This window comes from Coloeus monedula, assembly GCF_965178545.1.
Source record: "Coloeus monedula genome assembly, chromosome: 5".
NCBI lineage: Eukaryota > Metazoa > Chordata > Aves > Passeriformes > Corvidae > Coloeus > Coloeus monedula.
Genome location: NC_138785.1, coordinates 23,091,442 through 23,107,740, shown reverse-complemented (window position 1 = coordinate 23,107,740; position 16,299 = coordinate 23,091,442). Strand labels below are relative to the sequence as shown.

The window sequence follows — 16,299 nt, the reverse complement described above, 5'->3', positions numbered from 1 at the left end:
ATATAGAAAGCAACTGTGATGCAAATATATTTGCAATGTCTGTTCAGTCCAGCTGTCTCAGCAAGTAAAGCATCTGGGATGTGGATATTAAATTTGAGGCAGATGTTTACCTGACATATACAATCGTCAAATACAAAGGCATTTTTTTTGGAAAGAGATGTGTATCCATACTTCTAGAAATTGTTTAAATGTAAACTCCTGAAAAATACAAAATTGTTTCAGGACATGCAATATAGTTGGTGACTTCTCTGTGATAAAATTATGCCATCTGTCCTACTGTCCAGTGCTCTCCTGCTACTGATCCGTGTAATTCAATGGCAGTAAGGTCACCTTTAGCTTGTGAAGTTTGGTAATCCAGCTCTGTCACTGGAACAATTTCATATTTTTTTTCTTTAGCTGTTCAGTTTAGAGCTTTTGAAAATCATTTTCAGGATTTTGAAAGGTGCTAAACACATTCGTGGTTCTGCTCATGTGAAATAGATTGGTGCTTCTAGATATTTCTTTTTAATAGAGAATATTTAACATTAAATATGTTCCTACTAAAGAAGAATTTCTGGACAAGTCTAACTTCTGTGTTAAAAAATGTCACCCCCGCGCCAAAAAATTAAATCACAGATTCCTGACTTGTTGCTTGTATACTTTGAGCACAGATAAACTGGTTAAAAGTTTATATAAAGGAGAAGAAAGGCCAGAAACAGAATTTAGAGAAGAGTAGGCTGCTGGTCCTTTTGCCTTGCTCGGAATGGCTGGGAGTTGAAGGCTGGCTTGTGCCAACATGTGCATCGTTCTGTCTTGGTCTCACTTTTGTGTACCCCTAACAAGTTGTGTCCTTTTCTTGTCTCAGTGGATGGCAAGTGGACATCCTGGAGCAAGTGGTCCACCTGTGGCACGGAGTGCACCCACTGGCGCCGGAGAGAGTGCACGGCCCCAGCACCCAAGAATGGGGGGAAGGACTGTGAGGGGCTGGTGCTGCAGTCCAAGAACTGCACGGATGGGCTCTGCATGCAGGGTAAGTGCTCTCTCCAGGATGTGGGGCGTGTGTGGCAAACCCTGAGATAGCTGCAGTTCAGCATCAATGACCTAAAGTCACAGAACCATTTGTAGGAGAAATTAGTTAACCACTTCTCAACCAGTGTGGACCCCCCACTCCTCTTTCCTGGAATGTGAAACAGTGAAGAATTAGAAAGAGTCATAACAGAGCCTTCTCCTGCTGGCCCTCCCCACCAAATGGCCCTCCTCTCTATCGTGGCTAAGCATCTGTCCAGAGAAACTTGGCAGTGGCTCTTAACAGAACTGAAAATGGAAAAATAGAGCACGTAGGGCAAAGCCAGCACTTTCAAAAGAGTAAACTTGGCCAGGCAGATCAGCTTCTGGCTTCTCACTGTCAGGAATGGTGAGTGTATGTGTTTCTGTTTGTAATTCTTATGCTCCTTTTTGAATTTCGGATGACCTGTGATAGAAAGAGGTACGCTGCATCAATGCAGTGCTGATGCAAACTTCATATCCAGTCATCAGCATGCTGCAGCCCCATGAACATCAGCTCTAGCGCTAAAGTCTATTCCACCTGTGCCTATTCATGCCGTGGTCCTTCCTGCCTTTCTGACTGATAGAGAGAGAAGCAAAGAAAAGCAGGTTTTAAGTGTGATTCTGACAAACTGATGAAAAATTAGTCAGCTCTACACTCCGTCCCTTCTCAAAAATGAGGTCTTCTTTGGTCTGCTGGTGCATCAAAAGTCCCTTTCACATTTCATTAGAATAATAACCTGAGCCAAAATCCTCACACACACCTCTTTCCTATTCCTTCAGCCCATCTCTCTGCAGTACTTCTCTGTTAAGCCTCAGATCTCTGTTGTCCAAAGAGTTGTGGCTGTACCCATCCAGTACTGCTTTGTCCAGATCATAAAATGCTTTGAGTTCTGTCATAAAAAAGGAATGAAGAATTTTTATTCTATGAGGCAGGTTACTTTTGACTGAAATAGTCAAAATGACAAAAAATGACACTGCCAGCTAATAAATTGGTCTGCTCTTTGAATAAGTGCTATATAGGATAGCTACTCTGTTGGTAGTGAGCTCTGAGCTACTCTGTGGCATAGCATGGCCATTTACTTTGAGGTTTCCCAGATTTACAAATATCTTCCTCAGTGTGGCTCACACAAGCATTTCCATCATGTTAAAAGCTATTAGTCAGTGTCAGCGGTCTATAAAGTTGTAATCCTTCAAAACACTTATTTTTATGGTGAAATTGGAAAAGTAGAATTCAGAACTCTTCTCTTTTTCATTTCTAAAGATAGGGGGAAAACATTCAGCCACGTCTTACTGTATAACACCTTGGTGACTTTTATTGTAGGGAAGCTAATGCACCCCTAGTTCCAGCAGTGTTAATAAGTCATTATGGCAAATTAGGAGGAAAAGATGCATTTCCTCACACAGAAGAGCTCTTCACTATCAGATTATATTTAGACAGGTGTATGTCATCTCTGTGTATGTGCATAAAGAGAGCCATTTAAGCAGAAATCTTGTGGAAAAGTAGATATAATAGTACAGCAGAATAAAAGCCCTGTAGGGATCTCATTTATCTGTTGATGGTATATTGCATTTTATTTGTGAAAGTGGATGCTGAGTATAAAGCAGAGATCTTCAGCAGGAGAGAGGGTGAAACTGTTGTGAATCCTATTCTGCTTCATATATATGTATATAAAAAATGGTAATGAAAAATATGCAGTCACTATAAGGACCTGCTTAGCTCCAGGGGCCATGATAATCCTTCAGTGTTGGAGTTTAATGGCAGTGTTTTAATGGTGTCTATACTCGTGGGGTTTCATATACCTGTAAAACTTACAGTCCTGCTCCCTGATCCATCACTGCTGAGAAGATTGATTTGCTGTACTTCATGGCAGTGTGCCTGCTGCTCTCTCTCTCTCTCCTTCCCTCTCTTTTTCTTTATTTCTCTTTCTCAGTTTATGCAAAATCAATCTGAACACACTGACATTTTTGCCCGTGTGGATTTAGATTCATAAAAAATCTGCCCGCTGAGCCAGGAAGACACACAGCACTCCTTTGATTCCCAAAACAACATGCTTCTTTCCACAGTATTTGAGGCTTTGGGGGTCTGGAACTGACAATTCTCCTGGCCTGGGCATCTGTAGATTCACGGCAGTCTTTTCCAGTGGTTTTATGCCATTGGGTCTGGCATGGCACATGCGGCGTGGAGGAAGCTACAGCCACCTTTTCTCTGTGGCCATAGCGGTCTGGGAGATCTGTTGGCCAGCTTCTCACCTGCTCCACAGTCAAATCCTGTTCCTAGGTGCCCTGGTGCTGCCTCCTTACTGTCAGTCTTTAGTGAGAGCTTGAAGGTTGACACCATGGGTGTAGTTGAGGTCAAAGAACTATTAGGCAGACTCTCTTGCCAGGAGTCACTAGCCTGTTGCTCTGACAAAATCTCACTTGTAAATATATATCTCTATGTAGCTGCATGTAAAACATATCCTGGAAAATGCTGGATTGAATGAGTCTGATTTACAAGCCCTTTCTCTTCCAGTCTGTTATGCACTTCAGTAGCATCAGCTGGATAAATCAATAAGCTTTTTCATCAGACTGCCCCTGCTCCAGCAAAGAGCACAAGTCTGCATCACTGTCGATATCTGTGGGGATAAAAACAGTGGAGCTTTCTCCATCCCTTGTAATTACAGTATTTTACACCCAAAGCTGTAGTTTGTGCTTACCACTAACTGTGGCATTCCTCATGCAACTCTGCTATTGCATTTTTTCAGATTAATAATCTTGCTAGTACACACACACTCTCCTGTATCCACTAGTTAGTATTTTTCATTAACATGAAGGGATGAACAGTCATTAAACTAGAGAGCCCACAGACAGACAGTAGGCTGAATTGAAGAGGAAAAGCAGATGTAGTGAAAATTTAGGGCAGTCATTGCTATTTTAAGTTTTCAAGTACACAATATTGTGTAGCAGTTCCCATTATAACAATTTCATAATTCCCATAATAGCAATAATACGATCTTCTGGAACAAAATCTGCTGTAGGTGTAAGAAGAATTGGCTGGTTACCACCCACGCTACTTGCGTTATTGCCTCCATAGTTGTATTATTTCCCATTTGATGTAAGAGTACTGTGGAAAATACTTCAGTGCAAGGAGCAACACTTTTAAAGGCAGGCACTGCATCTCACAGGGGATTGGTGTAAACTGAAGCATGGCAATTAGCCCTTCACTCATACCACCTAATGACTTCGGCGGGTGTTCTGTGCAGGCAATAAGAAAGCAAAGCACTCTCCTGCTGGCCCAAACTTCAGTACAAGTAGTTCCCTTCACTAAGTCACAAACATTTTTAAAACAACGTACAAGGGGAAGTGTTTTGCTGGACACAGTCTGGAATGAGTGCGAGATTGCTTGTGTGGTACAAAACAGATGCTTCTGCTTTGCACGATGTGTAAAATTCTGCTGATAGGAAGAGTGGACAACCTGTGAGGACAGTTAGCTGTACTGTGTGGTTATGTTGAAGGCTTATTACCTGACTTATTTGAAGGCTTATTACCTGAGTTGTGACATGCAGCTGTCATGCTCACAGCACGTCACGTCTATCCTTTCTGTTGAGGATCTGAAGTGACACAGTGTTCAGATCTGTATTGTCCCTGTCCTGAATGAGTACGTACAGCAAGTCCCTAGGCATGAGGTTGACACCTGCAGGTCTTTTGGGCTTTTCTGAAGTCATGCCTGGGACGTGCAGGGTTGGCACTAGCACACTCAGAGGGAGAAAACCAGTGCCCCTTTTTCTGCTCACTCTTGGCTTTAGTTGACCACTGTGGCTTTTCATAAAAGGCTGGCTAAGTTGTGCTTTAATTTTTTTTTCAAAACACAAAGCTGTCTTACAGCAGCAAGCAAGGTAATACAGAAACACATATTGTTGCTTGAAGACTGTGGGTTATATAGTTACACAAATAATACTGTTGCTCTGTGCAGTAAAATTGTTTACTTTATACAGTCTCACAATATGGAATAAAAATCTATCACTGAATAGGAACAAAAGGAAATTTCCACCTGTGAAGCACTGCCAGGTGTCATCAGATCCAGTGTGGATTTTCCCTTTGTTTCTTGAGCATGACTGAGATGCGCTACTGTCATTTTAAAAAATGGAAGAAGAGATTCAAAACAGCTTCATCGGTTGCTACAATGATCTGGACTAACTCGCAGGTCACTGTGGTCCTCTCCCTGCATGCAGCTTAGGTACTTGGAAAATCAAATAGCAGGTGCACCACTGGAGGGAAAGACACCATACCATGGTGAAGATGTTATTACCAGACTGGTAATTCCATTCCTTCTTAGAAAAGGCTGGCTCTAGTCAAGAGTGAATTGATGTGAAATGGTGACAGCAAATCCGTATTTGCTGAGTGCTCTGAAATCCTCGTCTGAAAGGCAGTATGAAGTTCATAAGGTTCCCTCTTGCAATGATAGTGCCTGAGCGAGTGAAAAAGATGCAGTTTATCCTGCTTGGGCGTGAAATGGCAAACTGCTGCCTTTTTCCAGTGTCGTCTCTGTTTATACACAGGTCCTGAGCAGCAAACAAGGTTACCCTGATACTAGCATCTCTTTCTTCTCAAAACATACATATTCTGCACGTGCCCTGCTTGGTTAATGTAACATGTCAGAACCTCTGATAGATTAAGTATTCGTTTCCCTTTTTGGCTTGATTTGAAAGCAGGCATTCAGGGAAGAATGACAGGGCAAAGTAGCTTGATGAGGACCACAGGTCCACCAGAGCAGATCAGTGTGCAAAGAGCAGGGGAATATTTTCCAGACTCCAGAAGGTAAGCAGAACTCTCTCAAGGGAGACTGCAACAGAAGCCTGTGTGTGCAGAGGAATAAAATAAAACCTTTTATTAAGAGCATGTGGGTCAAGAGAGAACTTCTAATACATTCAGTCTGTCAGCATAATGATACAGCCACCTGGCCTGTTTTGGCCTACAGGAGGAGTACATTCATTTGAAGAAGGCATCTCATCTGTTCCTAGAGGAAGTTTTCCATAATACTGTTATTTGATATGAGTAAAGGGATGTGTTACTCTGTTTCTACCCAGCTACTACATAATGGTGTGGCAGCCAAGGGAGTTTATGCACAAATCTCAGAGTTATGACTCATCTCTATTTTACTGTAGCGACATGAAAAATGCCCAGCTGAGAAGCATCCACGCTCCAATGGGCCCTATGCAACTGAGAGCTCTTGCCTAGAAAACAAACTGCTTGAAGCAGATAAAAGTGTTGGGAGAAAACAAAAGTGCAGAGCCACAGGCAAAACGCAGGGCACTGAAATCCCTGTGTCTCAACCTCAGTCAGTTCAGAAAGAGCCACGTCCACGTTATTTTTAAAGACAGCAAGTGCTGTAAGATCTCTAGGATATTTTCAAGAATCTGCACTAATTAAAAAAATATTATAGCCACGTGGAGAGAAGAAAAAAAGACAGCTTTGTCCATCTATACTTTTCATTCTTCTTTATTCTCTTAGGTTTTCTTTTATTCTCGCCTATTCCTCTACACATTAAAAAACTCAAAAAAGCTACTCAGACAGATGAAAGAAGAATTCAAATCTTATGAAGTCTAACTGATGTACTGATTTAATTGTAGAAGAAAACCACCCCATACAGTGACAACAATATACGTTTATATTTTCCTTGTCATATACAAAGGTGGATATATTTCATGATTTTTGCTTTCTTGTCAGGGTATCAGGCAGGGCAAAGTTACATGAGCATCTGAAGGCTCATCAAGGAGTAAGTGAAATAATAAGTAAAACTCAGTGCTATTTCTAAATCAGGACTAACAAAATTATTGGCAGCATGCTTAGATGAAAACTCATGTTGGGGAAGGAAGTTTCTAGAATTTGGGAAACAAACTTCGAACTGATCAGCTGAGCTGGTTCTGGAGTCTGGGATTTTTGAGGTTATAAACTGAAGAATACAAGTTACATTATGTGCGAGCTTCCAAACCTGCCAAAGATTTTTAGGCCTGTTCCATGTGAGTAACGTATGCTTTTCATGACCCTTTCTGTCCACCATTCTTAACAGTTTTGGTCCCCTGTCCTAGATCCTCTTCCAACTGTCCCTACCTTCATGTAGCTGTCTGCCATGTATCCTCTCTTTAGTGGCATCCCTTGTCCTCATTTAAGTGCTCTTGTCCCACTACAACAAAGTGAGCCCCAGGAAGTCTATCTAGCGTTCAGTCATTGCAAGAGTGGAATTTGCAAATACACGATCTAGTGAGTTGCAGTGCCAGGCATCTGTTTACTTTTGCTGTCAAACATGCATAACAAACCCAAAGCTGAGGTTCTACTAAAGATTGACATAAGATTTAACCAAAAGGTCACAGTCCTTAACTGCAAAAGACTGCATAATGTCAAACTTGGATATTCTAATCCACACCAAATTTTAGCAGCAAGTTATCCTTGCCTTCCATCTTCCCTTATTCCCCTATAGATGTCATGCATGTTTAAACTCAGGCAAGACCTTTCTATCAATGTTAACAAAATGTCAGGATCTAATTTAAAATGAAAACATAATTGCAGTCTTAATTATAGAATATCATGAACTCCTGTTCAAGGAGAGAACAAGAGAGTGTCCCCGTTTAACTCACCCACTCAGGAAAGATCTGAGATAATACCCAAGTAAATAATCAGTCACAAAACCTCAAGCTCTCGGTTTAATAGCCCACCCTGAATATGCCAATAATTAGTGCTTCAGAATGAAAATAAATTGCTGTGCATTATCTCTGGGATGCCTGATATCATATCTGACCTTCAGATCATCATTACTACAGACATGAAGGTCTTTCTTTAGAATAGAAAATGTAGGAAGAAGCTGGGCACATTCTGTCTGAAAGATTTTTGCTGCTCCAGGGACTCTGCTGTTGGTTTTATTTTTGGGGTTTTTTTTAAGTTTTAACCACCACAAGTAAGGTATAACATATCACATCTTCTCGGTTTTGTGATACATTTCCTGGGAAACAGCAAGGGAGAGAAGCAATTAACAGCAATTAGAGTTCAAATATTATTGTTAATACTTTTCCTATGGTAAATCTGCATTAGCAACATGTTAAGTGAACATGAAACCTTGACACTAAAACCAGTCAGAATATGGGGTTTACTCTAAGATTGCTTTTGTACCATTAACTCTGCCCCTTGTAGAAAAGAAAATACTGGAAGTATCTGCAGCCTCTGGACAGTGGAACTTGCACAAAGCAACTTAAAACTCCTGAATGTCAAATTAAATCTCCTAAATTCCTTCTCATAAGCTGGGAATATGTGACTGCTTGTCCATCATAAACAGAAACCTAGATGGACTAAGATGGAAGCCAATAGCATTGCAATGCATCTGAATTAATATTTTGAAAGCCCTTGAAAGTCTTTTCTGAATGCTTTGAGCCTTTGCACACTGTACTGATCATGTAGAATTTCCTTTAAAAATAATGAAGAGACTCAAGCCAGCTGCTGATAGCTGTAGGAATGATGGTGAATGAGGTAAGGCAGAAGGAAACAGGACTAGTAATGCAAGGTCACAGCCACAGTCACAGCACTGCAAACACTGCAAGGACATGACTTTCTTTCTTCTTTGTCTCAAAACCCTCTCTGTATAATGGAATTCAGGATGTAGAATTGGTGAATGTCTCTTCCCATGAGTGTAAAAAAGCCTGAAATCACGCTGACATTGAATTGAGAATGGCATTTTACAGGGAAAGGGAGATAGGCTGAATTTCTAGAACTTGAAATCTGGAAACAGCAGTATATACTTGGAGGGAGTTGAGGATTTTTTTATGTGTTGAGATCCAGTGAACTAGAAATTAACAACAAGACGAAAAGTCACTAGGGTTCCTAAACCAATTTTATTCAAACTTCCCAGGATAATTTCTGAGACTCATTATGGAAAATTTCAGCAAAACCCAAAGATTTAAAATTAAATTCTGAGCTAACTGGAGCTGGACCAAAGAGGAGGGTAATATGACTCAATGCTGAAAGAAGATCTCATCTTGGGAATTAAGAACAGAAGCAATTGGGTGCATGTTGTTTGGGTCTGGTACGAAAAATAATTACCAGCTTGCTGGCTTTGAGTTATCAGATACTGCAGTTCATCTGATGTGTATGCATCACAGCAAAACAAAGGGTCGTTTCAGTAAACCCATGTCACGTCTTATTTACCACACACCTACTTTAAATCATCTAAGAACTGCTTCCTTCAAATGTTAAGCTTCTACATATAATAACTAGTCTCTGTTTATCTGTTTCCTGAGAAAGGAAGGCAGCAGTTGAATGTGTGGTGCCTTCTTTTCTCAGAGATGAATTAAGGACATTGATTTTGGAGCTAAAAGGGGGGAAAGTGCTGTTACAATATGTTATGCTTCAAATGTTGAGTTCTTTGCAACAGGATGTTACTGAGGCACACTTCATGTGGCTAGGCTTTCAGAAGGACCATGGAATTACTTGACCTCAGCTCTTCTTGAAACTGCTACAGAGAGAGTAAAGAGAGTTTATAAATTAGAATCAAGTGGTGCCAGATTAAAGTATGATTCATTGAAGAAACTAGCAGTTATGGTGTGCTTTATGCAATCTTCACTTTATTAAATGGGAGTGCATGTCTCCGTTCTCACTGATCTTGATACAGTCTCAAACTATGTATGATTAACTGTGACCTCAGCAGCTAATGCTATAAACCTATTTCTTTGCAGGATAAAGGTAAATATTTTCATAAATGTGACCCAAACTGTATAAGCCCTAGAAGATAAGTTGCCAGAAAGATCATCTTCAGCTACTTCACCTGTCTTACCTAGGTAGTTGCTGGAAAGAGGGAAAGTAGGTAGGAAAAATACTAATTGAAAACTGGGTATTTTTCTTTCTCTCTTATGTAAGTATTTTAATTTCTGCAAGCAGCAGAGTAAAATATTTTCATATTCTGATCAATTCACTCTAAAATTGATATCCATTAGTACAAATTCAGCATGACTAGAAAGCTAGCAAAACCAATTAAGGACCAAAAAGTGGAGCCAGTTACAAAGTTCCCTCTGCACGAAGCAGTGACCTAGTGTTTTATACCACAGGGATAAAAGTTCTCTTTAAAATATGCTAGTTCACAGGCCAAGGCAGTATATTCCCATGGCTTTCTAGGTAAAATCAAACACAGGATTTCAGAAAGCCCATGTCACGACACTGAGTTCCCAGGCTAAGCACCGTGTGTGTGTATATGCCCATGAATATGCTGAGGAGTAGATTCTTTCCCAGTGGAAGAAAAAGAGCTCAGAAAAGTTGTTTTGGTGGCTCTTTGGTGACAGTCTGTTAAATGTCAGTCTGAAGGGAGTCATTGCAATAATCTCTGCACAGTTATCTTTCATAGGTCTGAGATTCTCCGTTCCCAAATGCTTTATTTTACCTCAGCTTGGCAGAAGGTGTATCTACTCCTCCCAAGGCAAACTGCAGCAGATGAGTTGGTGCTGTGGAAGGGGTCAGCCTGGCTGTTTGTCAAAGCTGACCCCGAAGGCAGATGAACCCACACATGCAGATATGCTGAGGGCTGCTCAGTGACACAGAGCAGCCGCTGTGTCTCCCGGGGCCTCTGGCACAAACGTATTCCTGGAAGGTCAGAGCAAGATGTGTGGGACCAGAATGCTCAGGCTAGACTTCCAGTGTTTGGGGATCATCTGCCTTCAGAAACTGCACCAAACTAATTAAATGAGCTTCACAAGCTATTCAGTTAAATGGTCACAATTTCCCAAATCAGTGCCAAGTGTGACTGATGCTTGAATTGAGTTAAAGTAAATTGATAAAAAGCCTGCTGTAGTCTTTTCTGTATGTCAGCATTGGATTGGTTAATTTTTCAAGTACACTCTGACATATTCACCCTTCACTTTTCTCAGTGTGTTGCATCATTATAAAGGTGAATAAATTGCTCTTCTCATGCTTTCTAGAAACAAAATAGGCAATGTCTACTTAAAGCACCTTTTTAACAATACATCTGCATTTGTACTAAGGATTTGTGCCAGTGTAATTAATTTAGTTAAAAAAGAGCCACCTTTGACACTTGACAGAAACACTTCCACAGGGACAAAAAATATATTTACAAACCTAAATTGGAATATAAATTAGAATACATGGAGAAACATTGACTTAACTAAAGGTTTTTTACTGAATGCCTTTACCATGCAATTACAGTGGTTCAATTTCCATGTGTTAACCCGAGCCTCCCACTGATTCTCCAGGTTTGACATAGGGTGAGGTACTTGTACAATGAGGGAAACAAATACCCATTTTGGTAAGCCTTTGAGAACCTCAAACAGCAGGCACTATGCAAGCATAAAGTATGATTATTGCTACTTTGCTCATTCAACAGTACGTTACACAACAAAATAGCAAAAGCGCTCTTGAAAACATGTATCTCCCAACAAGCTGTAGGAAGAAGCTTAAATTACTTTTCTCAAAGTAGCTCACTGTGAAAACAGCTGTTCTAAGTATGAGTCGGCAGCCTTCCTAGAGTCAAACCCTCCAGCACCTTTCTAAATTCACACTCATTAAAAATGTTCATCACCCTGGTAGAAGTCCCTTAGGTATTTGCCAGGCAGTGCTGTTAATACAAGGAGGAAGGAAAAATAAAACATGGAAAAGATCTCTCTTCACTGCAATTACTTTGAAGAGAGGAGGGAAGTCATTCTTCATTATTTCAGTTACTAATCCCAGGAGGTTTGTGTCATTATCTGATGAAAATGTTCTTTTTTTATTGTTTGAAGGCATATTCAGAGGGACCAGTGTGACAGCCAACTTCCTATAGAAATCCCTGTTCTCTTGTGCTGGGATCATGGCAGTAGCCCTGCCTCCTGCCCATCACCAGTGCATGGCTGCAGGCTTTCTCTTAGCTCCTGCAATGCCCACTCCCTTTTGGAAGAGTGACAAAGGAGTGCTTAAAACTAATTTTGTTGCAAAATGTTCTGCCCAAATGGCAGAAGCAGCCTGTAGTATCCTTGCCTCTTCCTCCTTTTTCAATAGATGTGCCTTTGACTACGTGCACAAAGCATTTCTGTAGAGGTAACTGGCATCACTCTTCCGTAGCTGCAAGGATTCTCTCTGTAGTTAGCAGTAAGAGAATCTGTGGAAACTTGTAAGCCATGAGCATGTATTTGTGACTAACAGGGGCTGTGGAGAGGTTGCAATGAGGTAAGTTTCTTTTAGAATATTTGAGGCCCACGCTTGCTTACCTTGCTGAAAAAGCTTGAATCTGAGTTTCCATTATCCTGTGAGGAAAGAATGCTTTCAGTAACATCACAGCTAATCCAGGTGGTGCCATCTTTTGTGCCTGTTGAGTGGCAGCTGCTGGATCCCTTCAGACATGGCAGGAATGATGCACAACCTTGAACACAAAACCTACCACCTCAGATGCAGTGGGAGGAGAGAGGAATAGCCTCTTCAGCTCTGCACAGGTGAGCTCAAGCTCCATGGGTGATGCAGAGCCAGGGGATGTGTGCTGCTCCCTTCCAGCTCCCCCCAAGAACCTGCTGGGGCACATGAAGTGCAGGGAGACATCCTCAGCTTTCCCACTGGATTTGAGTAGAAGGCAAAAGTCATTCAGAGACGCATCCAGCCTAAATTCCACTTTGTCCCTGGGCCTTTTAGTTCCTTCTGCCTGCCTCTTGGTTTCTCCAGAGACATCTTGTCAAAGGAAATACTGGGCATAAGGCTATAGCTAAAATTTAGGTTTACCAAATTACGGGCCTCAGCACTTGTCTGGGGCGTAATTGGGAGTAACAAGGGTACTGTAAATTCTTTCCCAGACTTGCTGAACACTCACTCAAGCCCTCAGAATTTACTCACCAGAGTTTTCATGGCCAATACCTCAAGTACACTGGTAGAAGCAGAAAGCAGTTATTAACAAAAAATTGAGTATGCATGTTGAGAGTACACATAGGTGAACTTGCCTCAAAGAACCAAGGGAGAGAACGTAAGTACATCATATTTCTAAAAGCAATTGTATGGCTGGAATCCTTGCTGTGAAGTAAAGATTTAAACAGAGATTACAGGCAGTATAGTTTGTCCCATGATGTTCCAGAAAAAAAAAAATCATCATCAAAAATAAGCTGGTTTTGCTCTGGTATTTCAGGTAAGGCAGAATTTATGCAACAGTTAATGTCTGGAAATTTTGGAGGGAGGTATGTTTATGTCAGTGATTGGGATAGACTGTGTCTTCATTAACAAAAAATACAGCCAAGCAGCAAGGGATGTGTAGAGCACAACAGATGCTGAGCACCCAAGCTCAGCAGTTCTGGGAGCTGGGGATTATTACTCTGGTCTGCCTGTGCATTAGGCACACACCAGGAGTGCATTTTCTGGTTTTGTCTCACCTGCAGGGAATCCCCAGCTGTGTGAGCTCCTTGCAGCACGATCAAAGGGGAGGGGGTGAAATCCCTTCAGAAGAACTTAAGGGGAGGTGGTGGAGGAGAGGTACTCTTTCTTACACTGACTCTAATCCCATCCCAGACAGTGACTCCCCTGCTCGGTTTGGATTTGTCATGTACCTTTCCAGCAGGATGGGACTTGGAGCATTTCACTCATTTGCCACATGGGAGATGCTTAGTGAGTTCACAGGACTCATATGTGAGCTAAGCAGCTCCAGTGTGCTGTGCCGGAGGGGCAGCAGAAGGAAAAGACAAAGGAAACGCTTTCTCTTCTTTATCCATCCCAAAATAAAGCTGTCAATTGTGTTATGATTTTGTCGATATATGGTGCTTGCAAAGATTTCAAATAAGTAATGTTCTGACCCCGGGGGCCTTATTGATTTTGTAATAATTTCAAAGAGAAACCACTCAGTTTACTGTTTGCTGACAAATTCTTTGCTCCCTAAGGAATTCCTGTTGAACACATATTAAAGACAGGATAAAATAATTCCAAGGAAATACAGAGAAGGGGCTCTGTGCATAGACTGCTCCACGAAACAGTATTTAACCTCTGACCAGTGACAACAGGTCTCCTTTAGCTCTATTAGATCAACAGCAAGCTATTATAATTAAATATAAAAACTGTTTAGAGCCTCACCGAACATGTCCTGGGAATTAAAGCATATGGCAGGGATAAGGATAAAAAGACTTTCCATATGCTAATGACCCTAGATGTCTGAAATAAATTAGATCCATTACAGTTTATGCTCAATAAAAGAAAGACTTTAAGCACTCCAAAGTTAGTGACTCGAGACTGATTTTGGCTTAGAATTTCAATCTGCCTGCTTATTAATTCTTAGTACGGCTCTGGAGGAGACAGGGGATGCAAAATCATAATTCTGTGCTGTATCAGAATTTTAAAGTGCCATCCATTTCTTTTCCTTCCTTTTTTTTTTTAATTAAACTGTTTTTCATGCTTCATTTTTTTGTTCTTCTCATTTGATTTTGTTCCCATTTTTGTTTAATTTCTTTCTTTTTAAGGTTTCATTTATCCTATTTCAACTGAACAGAGAACCCAGAATGAATATGGATTTTCTTGTAAGTTTACTGTTTGATTTTATGTTCCTGGATGCTAATTTGGTGCTGTTCCTTGGGTCAGGCTTTACTGTTGTGCCAGCTCAGTGTGACTAGGCAAAAAAGGGACCTATTCAGCAGGGTAAGTGACATTCTGCTTGCTTGACAGCAGGCACAGTGCTTTGCAGCAGACACAGAATTATAAGGGCCCATGTGCACAAGGGAAACGGGAGAAGATGATGCCTCAGAGACAGAAACTGGAGAGAATGAGCCATCTTCTCATTAAAATTCCCTTAGCAACTGGAAGAAGTGTGGTGGAAGGGTAACTTTTCTTTGAGCTGGAACTCGGAGTTCTGCTTTCTGAACTGCTGAGTTAAAAGTGGGATGTTTCAAGGTTGGTAAATCGAAGGTCTGGTAGCCCAGAGCTGTTGGAGATTGATCGTCCCTTTCTGCACCTGCCAGCTCTCACCTCTGCAGCTGCAGGGCAGCTTGGCTTAAATGGCTAAAAGAGATAAAATAAAAGTGATTTCACACATTTCAAACTAACAAAAATGAGGTACTAAAAGAGTCTGATTTGTTTTTCCACTTCCTTTTTTCATTAGGCTATTTCTAAAAAATGGGATTCTTCCTTGTATAGAAATACATCAATTTTTGAACACATATTCAGACCTTTTGGAAAAAAAATGTGTGGTGGATAATGATGCTAGAGATTAGCTTGGAATTGGTGCTGAAGATATGGTATAAGCAGCTAGTAGAAATATCATAGCCATTTCCTCACAAGACAGCTCTAATAAATTTTGGTTCCTTTGGTAAATTACCACATTTTTTTCTTGTGCTTGCTTCAGCTTTTATCTAAATATGTATGTATGTTAATGCCACTGATGAGAATTCAATGTTTGATTCTCTGCTTTACTAATTTACTAGTTTATATTTTTAAAGGCAAATGGATGGAAGGGAGTAATGACAGATTACAGTTCAAAAAAAAAAAAAAACCCAAACCAACCAAAGATGTGTCCTGATATTCCAGGTATTCCATAGAAAATGGAAATTTTGGGTTCTTTTACTTCTTTTAAAGTAAAAATAAGGCTTCTGAATTTTAAAAACCAACTTGGTTTGGTATCAGATGAACTTCTAAATACCAATATTATGACATTATGTCACTAAGACATACTATCTAATTTCATAGGGTGAATTTGTTTCATGAGACTAAGTCTGTAACATGTTTCACATAGCAGTTCACAGCCTGAGTATTAGATGAATAAACAAGTGGGTAGGGAAAGAGTTAGAACACAAGTTAGAGAGAAATCAAAGATTGTTTTCCATCAAAAGGGCATAGACCTGCTATATGGTGTTGGAAATGGATTTTAAATTGGCCTATAAAAAAGGCAGTAAATATCTGCAGGAAACGAGAATAATAAGGACGTGTTTTCTTGAAAGTCCCTGTGAGGAGGACATTTCTTGAAGGTTCCTGGCCTCTCTCCCTGCAGCTGCTCCTGACTCGGATGATGTTGCTCTCTACGTCGGGATCGTCATTGCTGTGATCGTGTGCCTGGCTATTTCTGTGGTCGTGGCCCTGTTTGTCTATCGCAAGAACCACCGTGACTTTGAGTCGGATATTATTGACTCCTCGGCACTAAACGGGGGATTCCAGCCTGTCAACATCAAGGCTGCCAGGCAAGGTCAGTTGGCATTTCACTCCATTTTGACCAACTCAAGGAGATGCTATCAGGTTAGGGTTTCTTGGGCTGCATGAATGGTATCACTGGATGCCTGTTGACACTCAATAAAGGGGAGAAAGGTCGTGTTCATTTGT

At 40.8% G+C, this 16,299-nt stretch overlaps 1 protein-coding gene across 2 annotated transcripts in view; it reads left to right on the top strand.

Moving 5' to 3' along the window:
- Positions 1 to 16,299, top strand: part of UNC5C (unc-5 netrin receptor C) — a gene marked incomplete at both ends in the record, with an annotated part of 247,333 nt that overhangs the window by 204,968 nt on the left and 26,066 nt on the right. The window contains 3 exons of one of the 2 annotated variants that reach the window (XM_082282544.1): positions 845 to 1,009; positions 14,454 to 14,510; positions 15,974 to 16,165. In XM_082282544.1, coding sequence (XP_082138670.1) covers positions 845 to 1,009; positions 14,454 to 14,510; positions 15,974 to 16,165 — 414 coding nt within the window. The remainder of the gene's footprint in view (positions 1 to 844; positions 1,010 to 14,453; positions 14,511 to 15,973; positions 16,166 to 16,299) is intronic. The other variant, XM_082282545.1, reaches the window with a different exon arrangement.